Below are 12,511 nucleotides of genomic sequence, written 5' to 3'. Positions count from 1 at the left end.
CACCTCTTATACATTATGTATAAACCCCTGTATAAACGCCTCTTATATAGATTTGTATAATATTGTGTACTAGTGTAAAAGTGTGTATAAACACTTCTTATACATTATTATTATACACTTTTATACAAAGTTGATACATTGTCTACGGTAGGTGTATAAAGTTGTATATTATTGTATAATGTGGTATACCGTGAAAAAGTGGCTATGCAGATCTAAATTAAAAATATGGCTACTTGGATGTAATTTCTTATGCTGGATTGTACATTATTGAATCCATCTTAATTTATATATTTGTTATTTGATTAATTGACATGAAATTTAGAAATAAAGAAAGATCTTTGAGATTTGTGGTCTAAAATGAGTCATATATTTTTGTGTGACTATAAATTATTTCATTATGGGCAAAATAGAAAGTTTAAATTAAATTATTTTTAAATAATGAGATATTTTAGAAAAACTAAAAATGAAGACAAATACAATTGGGACGAAAAAAGTAATATATAATTCATATAGGTGTTCACTTAAAGAAAAAGAAAATAATGTTTACTATATGAGGTTATTTTTTTCATTTTAATTGTAGTAATCCACCGTATCATTAATGCTCACATTCTATGTCTTTTAACATAATAAACATATTTTTTACATTACTTATGCGAGTATTAATTACGATATAAAAAAAAAAGGGAATCCAGTAATGATTATAAACTATTTAAGTTTTATGTGGAGATAATTGCTTCCAATGCTACTAATCAAGTGTCACCTCGCTGTCTTACTCGATTGTTTTAAGCTTTAATTGATTAAATTAAAGGAGGGAAGATGGTTAAACAGGTGACAGGACGAAAGGACTGCTTTTAGGAATACCAAAAATCTTTAATATTTAATATAATGGGAGTGGTACTTTTCAAGTTTCAATCACCTTGCTGATATATAAAGAATGGGCCTATCAACATCCCTTGTTTTTATACATAAGCATTGAGTTAACATTAATAAAACGGAAAAAGACCAAAATTACCCCTGAACTTTGGGAAATAGTTTATTCATACCCTTTGTTATACTTTAGGATCAATTATACCCTTACCGTTATACTATGGGGTCAATTATACCCTTATGTCTAACAGCTGCCACGTGGCATCATCCTAGCCCTTCAAAATTATTTTCCCCTCAAATAATTTTTTACCCACTAAAATAACCCAACCCGACCCGATTTTTTTTTCCAGCCAAGGGGTAATGGGTTGGGTCCGTATCACTTTGGCTGGAAAAAAAAAATCGGGTCGGGTCAGGTTGGGTTATTTTAGTGGGTAAAAAATTATTTGAGGGGAAAATAATTTTGAAGGGTTGGGATGATGCCACGTGGCAGCTGTTAGACATAAGGGTATAATTGACCCCATAGTATGACGGTAAGGGTATAATTGACCCTAAAGTATAATGAAGGGTATGGATGAACTATTTTCCATAGTTCAGAGGTAATTTTGGCACTTTTCGGTTAATAAAATCATAAGTTATTAAATTTGCTGGTATGGATGTAAGAGTTTCATTTTTTTATTCATTAGTCAGAGGGTCATAAACACATAGGTGTATGGTTGCCTTAAAAGTTAACCTTCTTTTCTTAAAAAATAAAACAAAATTGAGAATAGGAAATCTGATCGATATCAATTTGCACCTTTAATTCTTATAATATCTACTTGTACCTTGATGACTTGTGGGTATTTGCGTGGTATTGTGAGGTGGTTGAAGATTGAAAAATTAAACTTTACGCCTTTCCATGTAGAAAATTAGAAACGAGAAATGTAATTTTTGAGGCAATTTTTTGCTTGATTTTTATTCACTGTACAAGCTGTGTACTTATACAAGTATAAAAAAAAATAACAGAAAAAGATAAAGTACCCTATACAAATGCTTTATTCTTATTGGCTAAAGGATAACTAACTAACCAGCTATGGCTATTCTTTATTTATGCCAATGTGCTATCACACTTTCAAAGCGTTGTCTTAGATCGAAAAGTCTCTTATTCCAAAAAACAATATGATCATATTTTCTAAACTGGAGTTGAGTTCTAACACCACCGTAAAAATGTTACCATAACATTTTAAGTTAATTGAAACTGAGAGATATATACATTTCAGTTAGCCACCAAATTGAATATTTAATCAACATAGAGTTATAACAAGTCACACATTTTCAACTTGTCCGAACTACTTCTCCTCTCTTTTAAATATCCACACAAACTTTCAAGCATAAGATTTAAGTATTATACATCTTTACAATTTTTCAAATAACCCTATGTCCAATATAGCGCCTGACCGAGAAGTAATACTTAGTGAAAAAATTTCAAGGCTTTACATCCAATATTTATTACTTTTTGGAGAAGGTAACAACCAATTTCTCATTAACAAAATGTGAAAGAAACGGAGGAGGAAGTTGGAGAAGAAAACAAAAACAACAAGTTAATCACAAACACATTTCTTTTCTCTAGTAACTTGTCACGTTTTTCACAGACCCCACTTGTGGGATTACACTGAGTGTATTGTTGTAGTAACTTGTCACATTTTTACGCTTCCATTCTCTGTAGATCTAGTCAACCCTTTGATGTCATCGATGAGACAGTTGAGGTTATTGTACGATAAACCTCCTTCTTGAACACTTATTATTGCCAGTTCTGATAATTTCTCAATCGTTTTCTTGTACTCATCCTTTTTTGTTCCCATAAGATCTTTTACCATTTTCTCTACAACGTATCTATCACAAATGTCTTTCATGTCTAACCCAACCTTCCAAAATTCATTTACTAATCTACTTGTGACTCTTTGGTCCACATATTGAGGCCAACAAATCATGGGCTTTCCCTCGATGATACTTTCCAATGTTGAGTTCCACCCGCTATGGGTTAAAAACCCACCAATGGATTGGTGTGCTAGCACCATCTTTTGTGGAGCCCAACTCACTATGTAACCAATTCCCTTGCAACCCTCCACAAGTTCCTTCATGAATTCGTCATGTGACCCACCTCCCTTTAAAATGTTAGGCCTCATGACCCACAAAAATTTAACTTTACTGTTCAGCAGGCCATGCCAAAATTCCAAAATCTCGTTTCTTGAAACAACAGCAAGACTACCAAAACTTACATAAATTACTGATCCCTTGGACTGCACGTCAAGCCATTTAATGGAAGTATGGTCTTCTTCCCACAAACTATTTGAGGACGATAATGGTGGTGTAGCTTTAACAGCAAGTTTAGTCTTCAAGTTCAAATGCAATGGTCCAATTGCATATGTTTTAGGAAAGTAAGAGCGAATACAAGAAAGAAAAGGCCCTTCCAAATCTTCAAACGTGTTCAATATGAGCCCATGAGCTTTTGGGATCCGCTCAATCTCCTTAAAAACGGCTTGAGAATTAAGATCGGTTTTATAATCATCCAAGAGACAAAAGTGTGGAAGATCTCGTCGTCGGAGAAGACCTTCCATGGCTGGTATATGTGTTACCAAGGCATCCAAGTCATTTCCTAAAAAAATATGAAGTTGTGTTTTGTTAAATTAACAATTGCAGCCTTCCAAATTTCAATTTCTTATAAAAGAGGAGCAAATAGTATTTCCTTTGAAAATGAGCCATTTCAGGTCAAAATGACCGTTTAATGCCTACATTGGAACAGTGATTGAGGGCGCATGACTAATGGGGGAACGTGAAACCTAAAAAGAAATCACTGTTATCGTAAAAAGATGCGCAACTTGACACTTTAAATTTATGAACCTAATCATTTATTAATCGATCGCCAGGACAAGTTTCATATTAAAACACTCGAGTAAAATTGTTTGGCCATTTGATTTGTTTTTTTTTTCTAACCTCCATACCTAATCTTTTGGGTTAAATACAGCCATAGGTTTAGATGCTCCTTATATACTTTATACTCAACAACAACATACCCAGTGAAAACCCGGGGTTTGGGGAGGGTAAGTGTACGCAGACTTTAGTCCTATTTTGAAAGTAGAGAGACTGTTTTTAAAAGACCTTGGAACATGACGATAAAAGTCAGATAAGGGCAAACAGTTCAAAACAGTATGAAAATGAAACCAGCAAAAGCGAAAAAGACATGATAAAGCAGTCCGAAAAATGGAGCAATAGCTACCACACATAATTTGTAATCATACTCATTACTGTTATTATACCTTTCTGTATTTATCTTTTTACTCATCTAGAAAATCCGAAAACGGTCTCTCCTTCCCCAATGGCTCAACCTGGACTAACCCATTAACGCATACTTTAGGAAAGCCGTTTCCCGGATTACTGTTTTACTGTTTTACTGTTTAGTGTTTATATAGTTGGAGAAGTAAGAAACATACGGTAATCAGTACACTTCGACATAGAAAAAATTGATTTACCAAACACAGTCAAGTTGATTCAAAAGGCCGAGCTAGTAATGGCACAAATAACGCATATCTCATTACTTTATTTTTCGATATTTCTATGTATAGTAAATAGTCTTTCAGTCTTTTGCATAAGACTGTTATTCATTTTAGAGGAGAAAATAGTACTAGTACATATTAAATGAAAAATAAAAATTAATAAGAACTTTCCCTCACGCTTGGAAAGTGTACTCAAGTGCACTGCAGGATCCCATGTTGGAAACTAATACTAATAGATTTGGATTCGTAGGGTCATGGATAGTTTGAAACCATAATCTTTGACCCTGCAACTTGGTTTTCTTGACTTTTTGGTTAACTTTAACTTTGACTTACTGTAATAGTGCAATACGAGTATCATTGAACTCGTGTAAGGTGATTTTGATCTGAATATAGCATAGCCTTTACCAAAACTAACCACTGGGGTAAAAATTAGTTACGGACTTAATAAAACAAGGGAAAAATAGGGAGATAAAATAAAAGATTACCTTTGAAGGGAAGAACGCCAGCCTCAATGAGTTTTGGCAGACAGAGATAAACCCATAGGCAGGAAGGACTAATAGTGTCAAAGGTAATAACTGGAACTCCCTTCTCATTTCCAATATCCACTGCATAATAAAACAGGCCATCTGCTATGACACATGTGACTGGTTTTTCCACTACATCACTGAGCATTTCTTTGAGGAAAGGCTCCGCCATGGTCTGCAAGGAGCTAATAATATCTCCGAATTGTTCGGCTGAACGCGGGTGATCCTCGGATAGGCCATCAGATATTGTGAGGAATTGGAATGAAGGATATTGCTCGAAACGAGATTGGACGTTGGTGTGACGGAGGAGACGTTGTTGATTGTGGTTTGTGTTGATGAAGGTGACTTTAAGGTCAGCAAGGCACAATAGCTCAGCTAGCTGAAGCATGGAGTTGCTTGTGCTTTGTAACGGGAGAGGGAAGATGAGAACGTGAGGAATGGATGTTTCTTCCTGTTGGTGCTCCATGCTTATTGTCTACTAGCACTCCAAGAAAATAGGCCTTTAGCGAGCGATATTAAGCTTTGTGTCTGATATTTTATAGGAGGAGTTTGAGGCAGAATCAGATTTGAAGTTTTATTAGTTCGGCATTCTACTGTTTTTAAGTTTATGTATTATTTCTAACGTACTGTCGTACTCACTGTATTTCATAAAAATAATACTCCGTACAAAATATAGACCAAAGCTTTAGCTGAACCCATAAACTGTATTCTAGTTCCGCGGGGCCCGTGGAGTTGGTGCAACATTTTCCCCTTGCCAGTTTTCTTCTCCTCGTGTATATGATTAATTATTTGGTGGGTTGATGCATTAATGGTGTCTATAACATAGTAAATGTAAAATATCCTTTGACATACACATGAAGAGTGTCATAGATTATATTTCTGAAGAAACCTCATATTTAATTTCAAGTGGAGCTCATTCCAGCCTGTGTGAACCGATAAAAGTATCCAGTTATATCGAGATTGATCCATTTCAGCAATTTTTTAAGTTAGCTTTTCGACAAATTAGTTGTTATGTACTTATGTACATAAAAGTCCATGCCAGTTGGCGTATCATTCCTGCTCTTACTTTACCTCACATTATTCTATTACAACATTTAAACTGCATATATACAATATTAGTTTTTGGACGAGCGTTGTGCGTGCTTTCCTTATCAATGAGATCCGTAAAATGTGTTTTATAAACATATTCCGTAAGAAAAATAAATCTTCAGTCAGACGCAAGAAAGTGTTTTAATATTTAAGAAAAACATGAAAGAGACTATTACTAACCTTTTGACATAAGTGAGACTGATTTTCCAAGTAATATATATTTAAGGTAAAAGCAATTCAGCTTATACTATTTTCTAAGGAAAGGTGTACCATGTTTTAACCAAGCACATAAGACTTCTAAAGTGAAAAAAAAAAAAAAAAAAAAAAAAAAAAGTACGGCATATTCCCACTTCCAAGAGATGCATTTCATGAAAAAATTGTACTTACTTATCTATATCGGGTGTTTGTTAAAGTGAGAATGTATATCACCTAACGATGATTAAGTGATAACGTGTGTGTAACAAAGACACATCATGTTTGTTTTCATTGATTTGCCGTAAACATCCGATTGCGAGTAATTAACCCCCCTCTCTATATATATATATATATATATTCCAAAGAAAAGAAGTCTTCAGTTTCAGTGATTATTGATAATGTGAAACTAATTTTCCAAGAGATATGTATTCAAGGTAAAAGCAATTGGGTTTATAGTATTGTTGGAGAAAAGGTGTAACTTATTTTAAACCATACACATAAGACTCGCAAAGTGAAAGAGGATGCGTCATACTCTAACGTCAAAGACAAAAGCTTTAGATTATATGTCTCTTGTTTGATTGTTTCATCATACACCATTGTTCTTTTAATTCCATGAGAGTACTATCTATCTATATCTACATATATTATAAGTACGAATAATTTTCGTTAAATGTTAAACGACGAAAATATCCTCTAAATGTTGATAGACTTTTATGCCCTTAAAGATTTAGATTAAGTCGGGATAAAATTGTAATATTTAAAAAAATTCTTAATTCTAATTTACTTGGACTTCTAATTCCAATCAAGTTTAAACTTCTCAGGTATTATGTACCACAATAACACCTATCCGTGAAGTTCCAGGCCATACCAATTCCAAAGACCCGCAGACATTATATCAATAAGAAAGGTTTCGTTGCCTCATTCAATTCATTAGCAAGGCTCAGTATCGCTGACACGTAATATTAACTTTATAGAGATAATTTGATTTTATTTATCACATGAATTCTCTCACTAAATTTTTTTTCTATGTATCTTTCTCTCTATGTATTACAGATCATAATGGTATTTTGTTTTAGTTATTTTATTGGAATCAGTTAATTATAAGTTGTATCAGTTAGTAACGCAAGGAAAAAATATCAGGTTCCTGTAAATAATTATCAGGTTCCTGTCATGGTCCATCTGATTTCTTCATTAATATAAGTAATTGTTTGTTTAATGTAACGATTATTAAGAAACTATCATACTTCTGTCCAGTCGTTTTAATGTTGTTTAATAAGTGAAAATCTTGTGGAGGAAAAAAAAAGTGAAATTCATGTAGATGAAATAATAGGAATAAATGAAGAGAATCATTTGGTTGGAGCGTTATAGTTTCATGCCCATCCACACAACGACATTAATGTCGAAATCTAAAGATTTTGCAAGGAAGTGAGAATGGAGAGTTCAAAGATAAACAAATCTTCGACATGGCCGCACTGACAATTAAGCTTAATTTCACAACCAAGGTAATAGTAAATCTTTCTGTTTTTCAGTATATTTGAGAGTAATCAATTAATAATGTATTGCTTTAATTATTCATTCAAGTTATGTGATTATAATAATGGTTTGATTTAATCACTCCTTTTGAATAGCTTGATTAAAAAGGAAATAAATCAGTTTGTTCGATTTTTCTTTCTCATTCAATTATTTCTTAGTCTCATTATGATCTTTTCTACGTATAACTTCACCGGGATTTTTTGGTGTTTATTTGCAGCAAAGGGAGTCGAGATCTAAATATATCATCGTATGTATCAGATGGTCTGCACATCTGAAATTTTGTGGTTATTTGTTCTGGTTGATTTATGCTTTTTATTGACCATATTTGTCTATGAATCTATGATGAATTCCATGATCACATGAAATATTTGAGCTAAGTTGCCACGTACATACTACAAACGATTCAAGATTTGGAAAAACAATAAATTTGTAGGATGATATTTGGCACAAATATCTAGGTTTCGTGTCGCTTTCCCTCTAAATCTTAGTACTTTACTTGCCTTCTTGTTGATGAAATCGTTGTATCCGGGCTTATGTTGTTATGTTCGTGTGATTAGGTGCAACAAGGCCATTTGGGGAAAAACCGAGTAGTTTTGATAGACTTTGGGAAGCTTTTGCATCCGAACGTGGCGACGTGAGAAGTGCGAAAAAGTAGAGAAGAAATGAAGAACTGAAGACCCCCGCTTTTCATCCGCTTCAGGGGACGAAAGAGGGAGAAATCACTCTCCGACTAATGTGAAAATCAGGCTTTTCATGCGCATCGTGTGAAGAAAGCGAGCAAAACAAGTCTCTGACCAAGTTGCATAATCAGGCTATTCGTCTGCATCGCGGAAGAAAGGCGCATGGCTGTATCAGGCGATCCTTCCGCATCACGGAAGGAAAGCGGAATTACGCGCAGTTTTCCCATTTCAATCGGGATTAGGTCAACTTATTTTAGCTTTTAACCTAGACTATAAATAGATTTTTTTATTAATTGTAAACGGTGTGCTGGGATTTTTTGGAAGACTTATAAGCCGCCGCCTTTATTCTCTCTCTAGGTTTATTTTATTTTCTTCTTTTCAACCCTAGATTATTCATGAATTATTGTTCTTCATCTAGAATCACGAGTAGCTAAACTTCTTATTTCTAGAGTTGTGGCGAAAGACATGATAGTTGGCTTGACGATAATTATTATCTATTAAATTTCCATATTTTGGTTTGATTATTTATTCTTGTGCTTAATTGTTTAGTTACTTGATCACTCATTAGACTCTATCTGTGGTGTGTGAGTTGGACTTGAAAGAGGGAATTCAAGTACGTAATAAGAATAAATAGAGTTTGTTCGATTTAATCGTTTCGCTACTGAGGATAGAAATATATCCTTTAGCCCTACTTAGTTGGTTACGGAGAAGTAAATGCGTTCTTGTTACCTCTGGCGACCATAGAAATATAGGCGTTATAGTAGCATCTACAGGCTTGTGAGTAGTTCGAAAAAATATCATAAAGTTATAATTAACTCGTCAACTAGCAACCCAGGAAATAAGATAGGTAGAATTGTCAGAAGATCAACTGGATTGTCGAAAGCCATGACCCTGAAACTTTCTCTCATCTGATAAACCTTACAGTCTTCATCACAAGTTTCTCAATCTCAAAAACACTCATACTCAATTGTTCACTTTCAGCTTTAGTTTAGCCACAACAAACACTTTGATTGTCACCTTCTTGAATAGTTACAACGGAATTTGAATTAGTTGAACAATATAAAAGCTAAGTCTCTGTGGGTACGATATCTGGACTTTGAAATCCTATATTACTTGTACGACCATGTATACTTACGTGTGCGTTTGGAAGCAACAAATTTTTGGCACCGTTGTCGGGGACTTAGAAAAATTACTGTTTTTCTAGTTTGGATTTTTGAATTTCTATTCAAGTTTTTACTCTGGTTCTTTGGTTGACTTGTGCTCCTCGGGTGCATTCTCTTATTTATGGCAGACACTCGAAGTCAAGGCAAAGCATTAGTTGACTTTGATCTAGAAATTGAACGGACATTACACAAGCAGAAAAAGTTGGCGAGCATAATCTCGGGTTGGTCAAAAATCTTGGAGTTGATAACATGGAAGTTGTCCGAGTTCGTACAAGAGTTGCTGAGATGGCACAAGAACAACGAGTTCTTTTGTCTAGTTATGCTAGACCTAGTCTGGCGAACACTGCTAAGGGTATCGTCAAGCCTAATATCATTGGAAATTTTGAGCTGAGAGAAGGAACAGTGTGGCTGGTGCAGAATACGTACCAGTATCAGGGTAAACCACATGAAGACCCACATAGGCACTTGATGACATTCGTGAAGTTGAGCGAAATTTTTTAATATAGAGATGTCTCCGACGATTATGTGAAGTTGGCCTTGTTTCCGTTCTCATTGATTGGTGAAGCAAGGGAGTGGTTGACAAATCTTCCTACTGGGTCTATTACTTCGCGGGAGATATTATCGGGCAAATTCATCGACAAATTCTTCTCACCCAAGAAAATGAAAGAGCTTAGAGGAAAGATTGCCACCTTCACTCAGAAAGACTCTAAATCTCTACCACAGGCATGGGAGAGGTTCAAGGGTTACTGGCGAGATTATCCACGTCACATGCAGCTGAAGGAGGTCATTGGGAATTATTTTGTAGACGGGCTAAGGCATGAATCGAGGGCTTTGTTGAATGCCTCTGCTTAGGGACAGATCTCGAACAAAACATATGAAGAGACAGAAGCTCTCCTTGAGTTAATGTCTGAAGGTGTTTGCGAGTATCAAGAATCGAGTCGAGCAGGGATATCACAGAAAGCTGCAGTGGTTTTTCAAGTAGATGATGTTGCAGCTATTCGGGGCGATATTGGGAAACTTTGTAATCTTCTTACGAGGGCACTTTCTCAATGTCAGCAGATCCAACCAATTCAACATATTCAACAAGCAGCATACGAGAGTTATGGTGAGCCTTATGCTTATATTAATTGTCCTCATAATCCATAATCAGTCTATTATATGGGGAAACAATCGTGGTAGTGGAAATCAGGGAAATTATTTTGGAAACAATTATAGTCAGCAATATGTAAACCAGGACTTCTACAAGCAGAACAATTATCAGAAGCCCTAAGCTCAGATAGCTGGAAGTTCAGTGGAAGAAATGTTGAAGCAATTTCTAGCTTAACAACAATTAGTTCAGCAACAAAATCAGAAAGAGCAAAGCGAGTTGTAGAAATCTATTCATGAGCTCGAACATCAAGTTAGGCAGATGGCGCTTGTTCAAAATGTCAGACCACAGGGTGCTCTTCTGAGTGACACTGAAAAGAATCCGAAAGAATGCAAAGTAGTCACCTTGAGGAATGGCAGAGAACTTGAAGAGGTACCATCAAAGAACAAAAAAAAAAGTAGATGCTGAACTCATTCCGGCTCAAAGAACTGAAGTTGAAAAGAGCCCTGATAACGTCGTGAAACAGCCCGAAAGTGTGGTGTCTAGACCACCCCCACCGTTTCCACAACACTTCCAGAAACAGAAGGTTGATGCAACCTGTTAGAAATTTCTTGACTTATTGAAGCAAGTAAATATCAACATTCCTTTGGTAGATCTCTTGCAAGAAGTTCTGAAATATGCTAAGTACATCAAGGATATTGTTGCAATAAGAGGCGCTGGACAAAATTTGAGACTGTAGTACTTACGGAGGAGTGCAGTTCTAGAGTAAGGAACAAGATTCCACCAAAGCTGAAAGATTCGGGCATTTTCACTATTTCTATCACAATTGGTAATATCGAGGTTGGGCTAGCATTCTGTGATTTGGGTGCTAGTATTACTCTGATGCCCACCTTTATGTTCCGAACGTTGGGGTTGGGTGAGCCAAGGCCAACAACAGTTACTTTGCAGCTAGCTGATAGATCTCTGGAATATCCCGATAGTATAATTGAAGATGTGCTCGTGAAGGTGGGTCCTTTTATTCTGCCGATTGATTTTATTATCCTTGATTACAAGGCAGATAAGAATGTCCTTCTCATTATGGGAAAGGGATTCTTAGCGACTGTTAATGCAGTTATTCGAGTCAGAGATGGGAAGATGTCTATGACAGTTGATGAGAAGAAGCTACTTTTGATGTTTTCAAGGCTACTAAGCTTCCGCCCTATTATGAAGAATTGAAGATGATTATAGTTGTGGAGCCCGAGCTCACGCATGCAGAGTTAGATCACTTTCTAGCTTCTCGAGATCCTTTGAAGATAGCATTAGTGTATGGTGAAGACTTAGTGGATGATGAAAACGTCGAGGAGTGTCTTCAGATTCTTGACACTTCTTGTGCATATCTACGAGCCAACACACTATTTGAAGAGTTAGAAAGACCAGAATCATGGAACAAGCCGAAACCATCTATTGAGGAAGCTCCCGTTCTAGAGCTGAAGCCCATTACCATCTCATCTACGCTATGCTTTCTTGGGCAGTGGTGACACATTACCCGTAATCCTCTCTGTTTATTTGTCTGATGTGCAGGTTGAACGTGTGTTGCGAGTGCTAAGAGACAGAATCCGAGCCATTGGCTAGACCATAGCTAATATTCGAGGCATTAAAAGTGCATTGTGTATGCACAAGATATTATTGGAAGAGGATAGCAAGGCCAGTGTTGAAAGTCAGAAAAGGCTGAACACAATCAATAAAGAGGTGGTGAAGAAAGAGGTGATCAAGTGGCTTGATAACTGCATTATTACCCCATCTCATACAGCAAATGGGTGAGCCCCGTCCAATGTGTCCCGAAGAGTGGGGGTATGACTGTGGT

General features: G+C 35.8%; 2 protein-coding genes across 2 annotated transcripts; one reads left to right on the top strand and one right to left on the bottom strand.

The window, feature by feature from the left end:
* Window positions 1–2,140: 2,140 nt before the first annotated feature.
* LOC132631743 (7-deoxyloganetic acid glucosyltransferase-like) lies at window positions 2,141–5,492 on the bottom strand. Its single transcript, XM_060347438.1, has 2 exons — window positions 4,883–5,492; window positions 2,141–3,499 (listed from the first exon to the last, which is right to left on the bottom strand). The coding sequence occupies exons 1-2, from the start codon at window positions 5,385–5,387 to the stop codon at window positions 2,541–2,543; spliced, it is 1,464 nt and encodes a 487-aa protein (XP_060203421.1). The 5' UTR covers window positions 5,388–5,492; the 3' UTR covers window positions 2,141–2,540.
* A 5,497-nt stretch (window positions 5,493–10,989) lies between these two features.
* Window positions 10,990–11,883, top strand: LOC132631102 (uncharacterized). Its single transcript, XM_060346701.1, has 2 exons — window positions 10,990–11,100; window positions 11,380–11,883. The coding sequence occupies exons 1-2, from the start codon at window positions 10,990–10,992 to the stop codon at window positions 11,881–11,883; spliced, it is 615 nt and encodes a 204-aa protein (XP_060202684.1).
* The last annotated feature ends 628 nt before the right edge of the window (window positions 11,884–12,511 follow it).

Source organism: Lycium barbarum, chromosome 3 (genome assembly GCF_019175385.1).
Source record: "Lycium barbarum isolate Lr01 chromosome 3, ASM1917538v2, whole genome shotgun sequence".
Taxonomy (NCBI): Eukaryota; Viridiplantae; Streptophyta; class Magnoliopsida; order Solanales; family Solanaceae; genus Lycium; species Lycium barbarum.
This window is presented reverse-complemented; position numbering and strand designations above follow the sequence as displayed.

Bases quoted from the DNA above. Each gene is read 5' to 3' on its own strand.
- LOC132631102 (XM_060346701.1), top strand. From the start codon at position 10,990: ATGGCGCTTGTTCAAAATGTCAGACCACAGGGTGCTCTTCTGAGTGAC. The intron at 11,101-11,379 runs GTACCATCAAAG...TGTTGCAATAAG, and splicing joins ATGGCAGAGAACTTGAAGAG to AGGCGCTGGACAAAATTTGA.
- LOC132631743 (XM_060347438.1), bottom strand. From the start codon at position 5,387: ATGGAGCACCAACAGGAAGAAACATCCATTCCTCACGTTCTCATCTTC. The intron at 3,500-4,882 runs GTAATCTTTTAT...ATATTTTTTTAG, and splicing joins TGGCGTTCTTCCCTTCAAAG to GAAATGACTTGGATGCCTTG.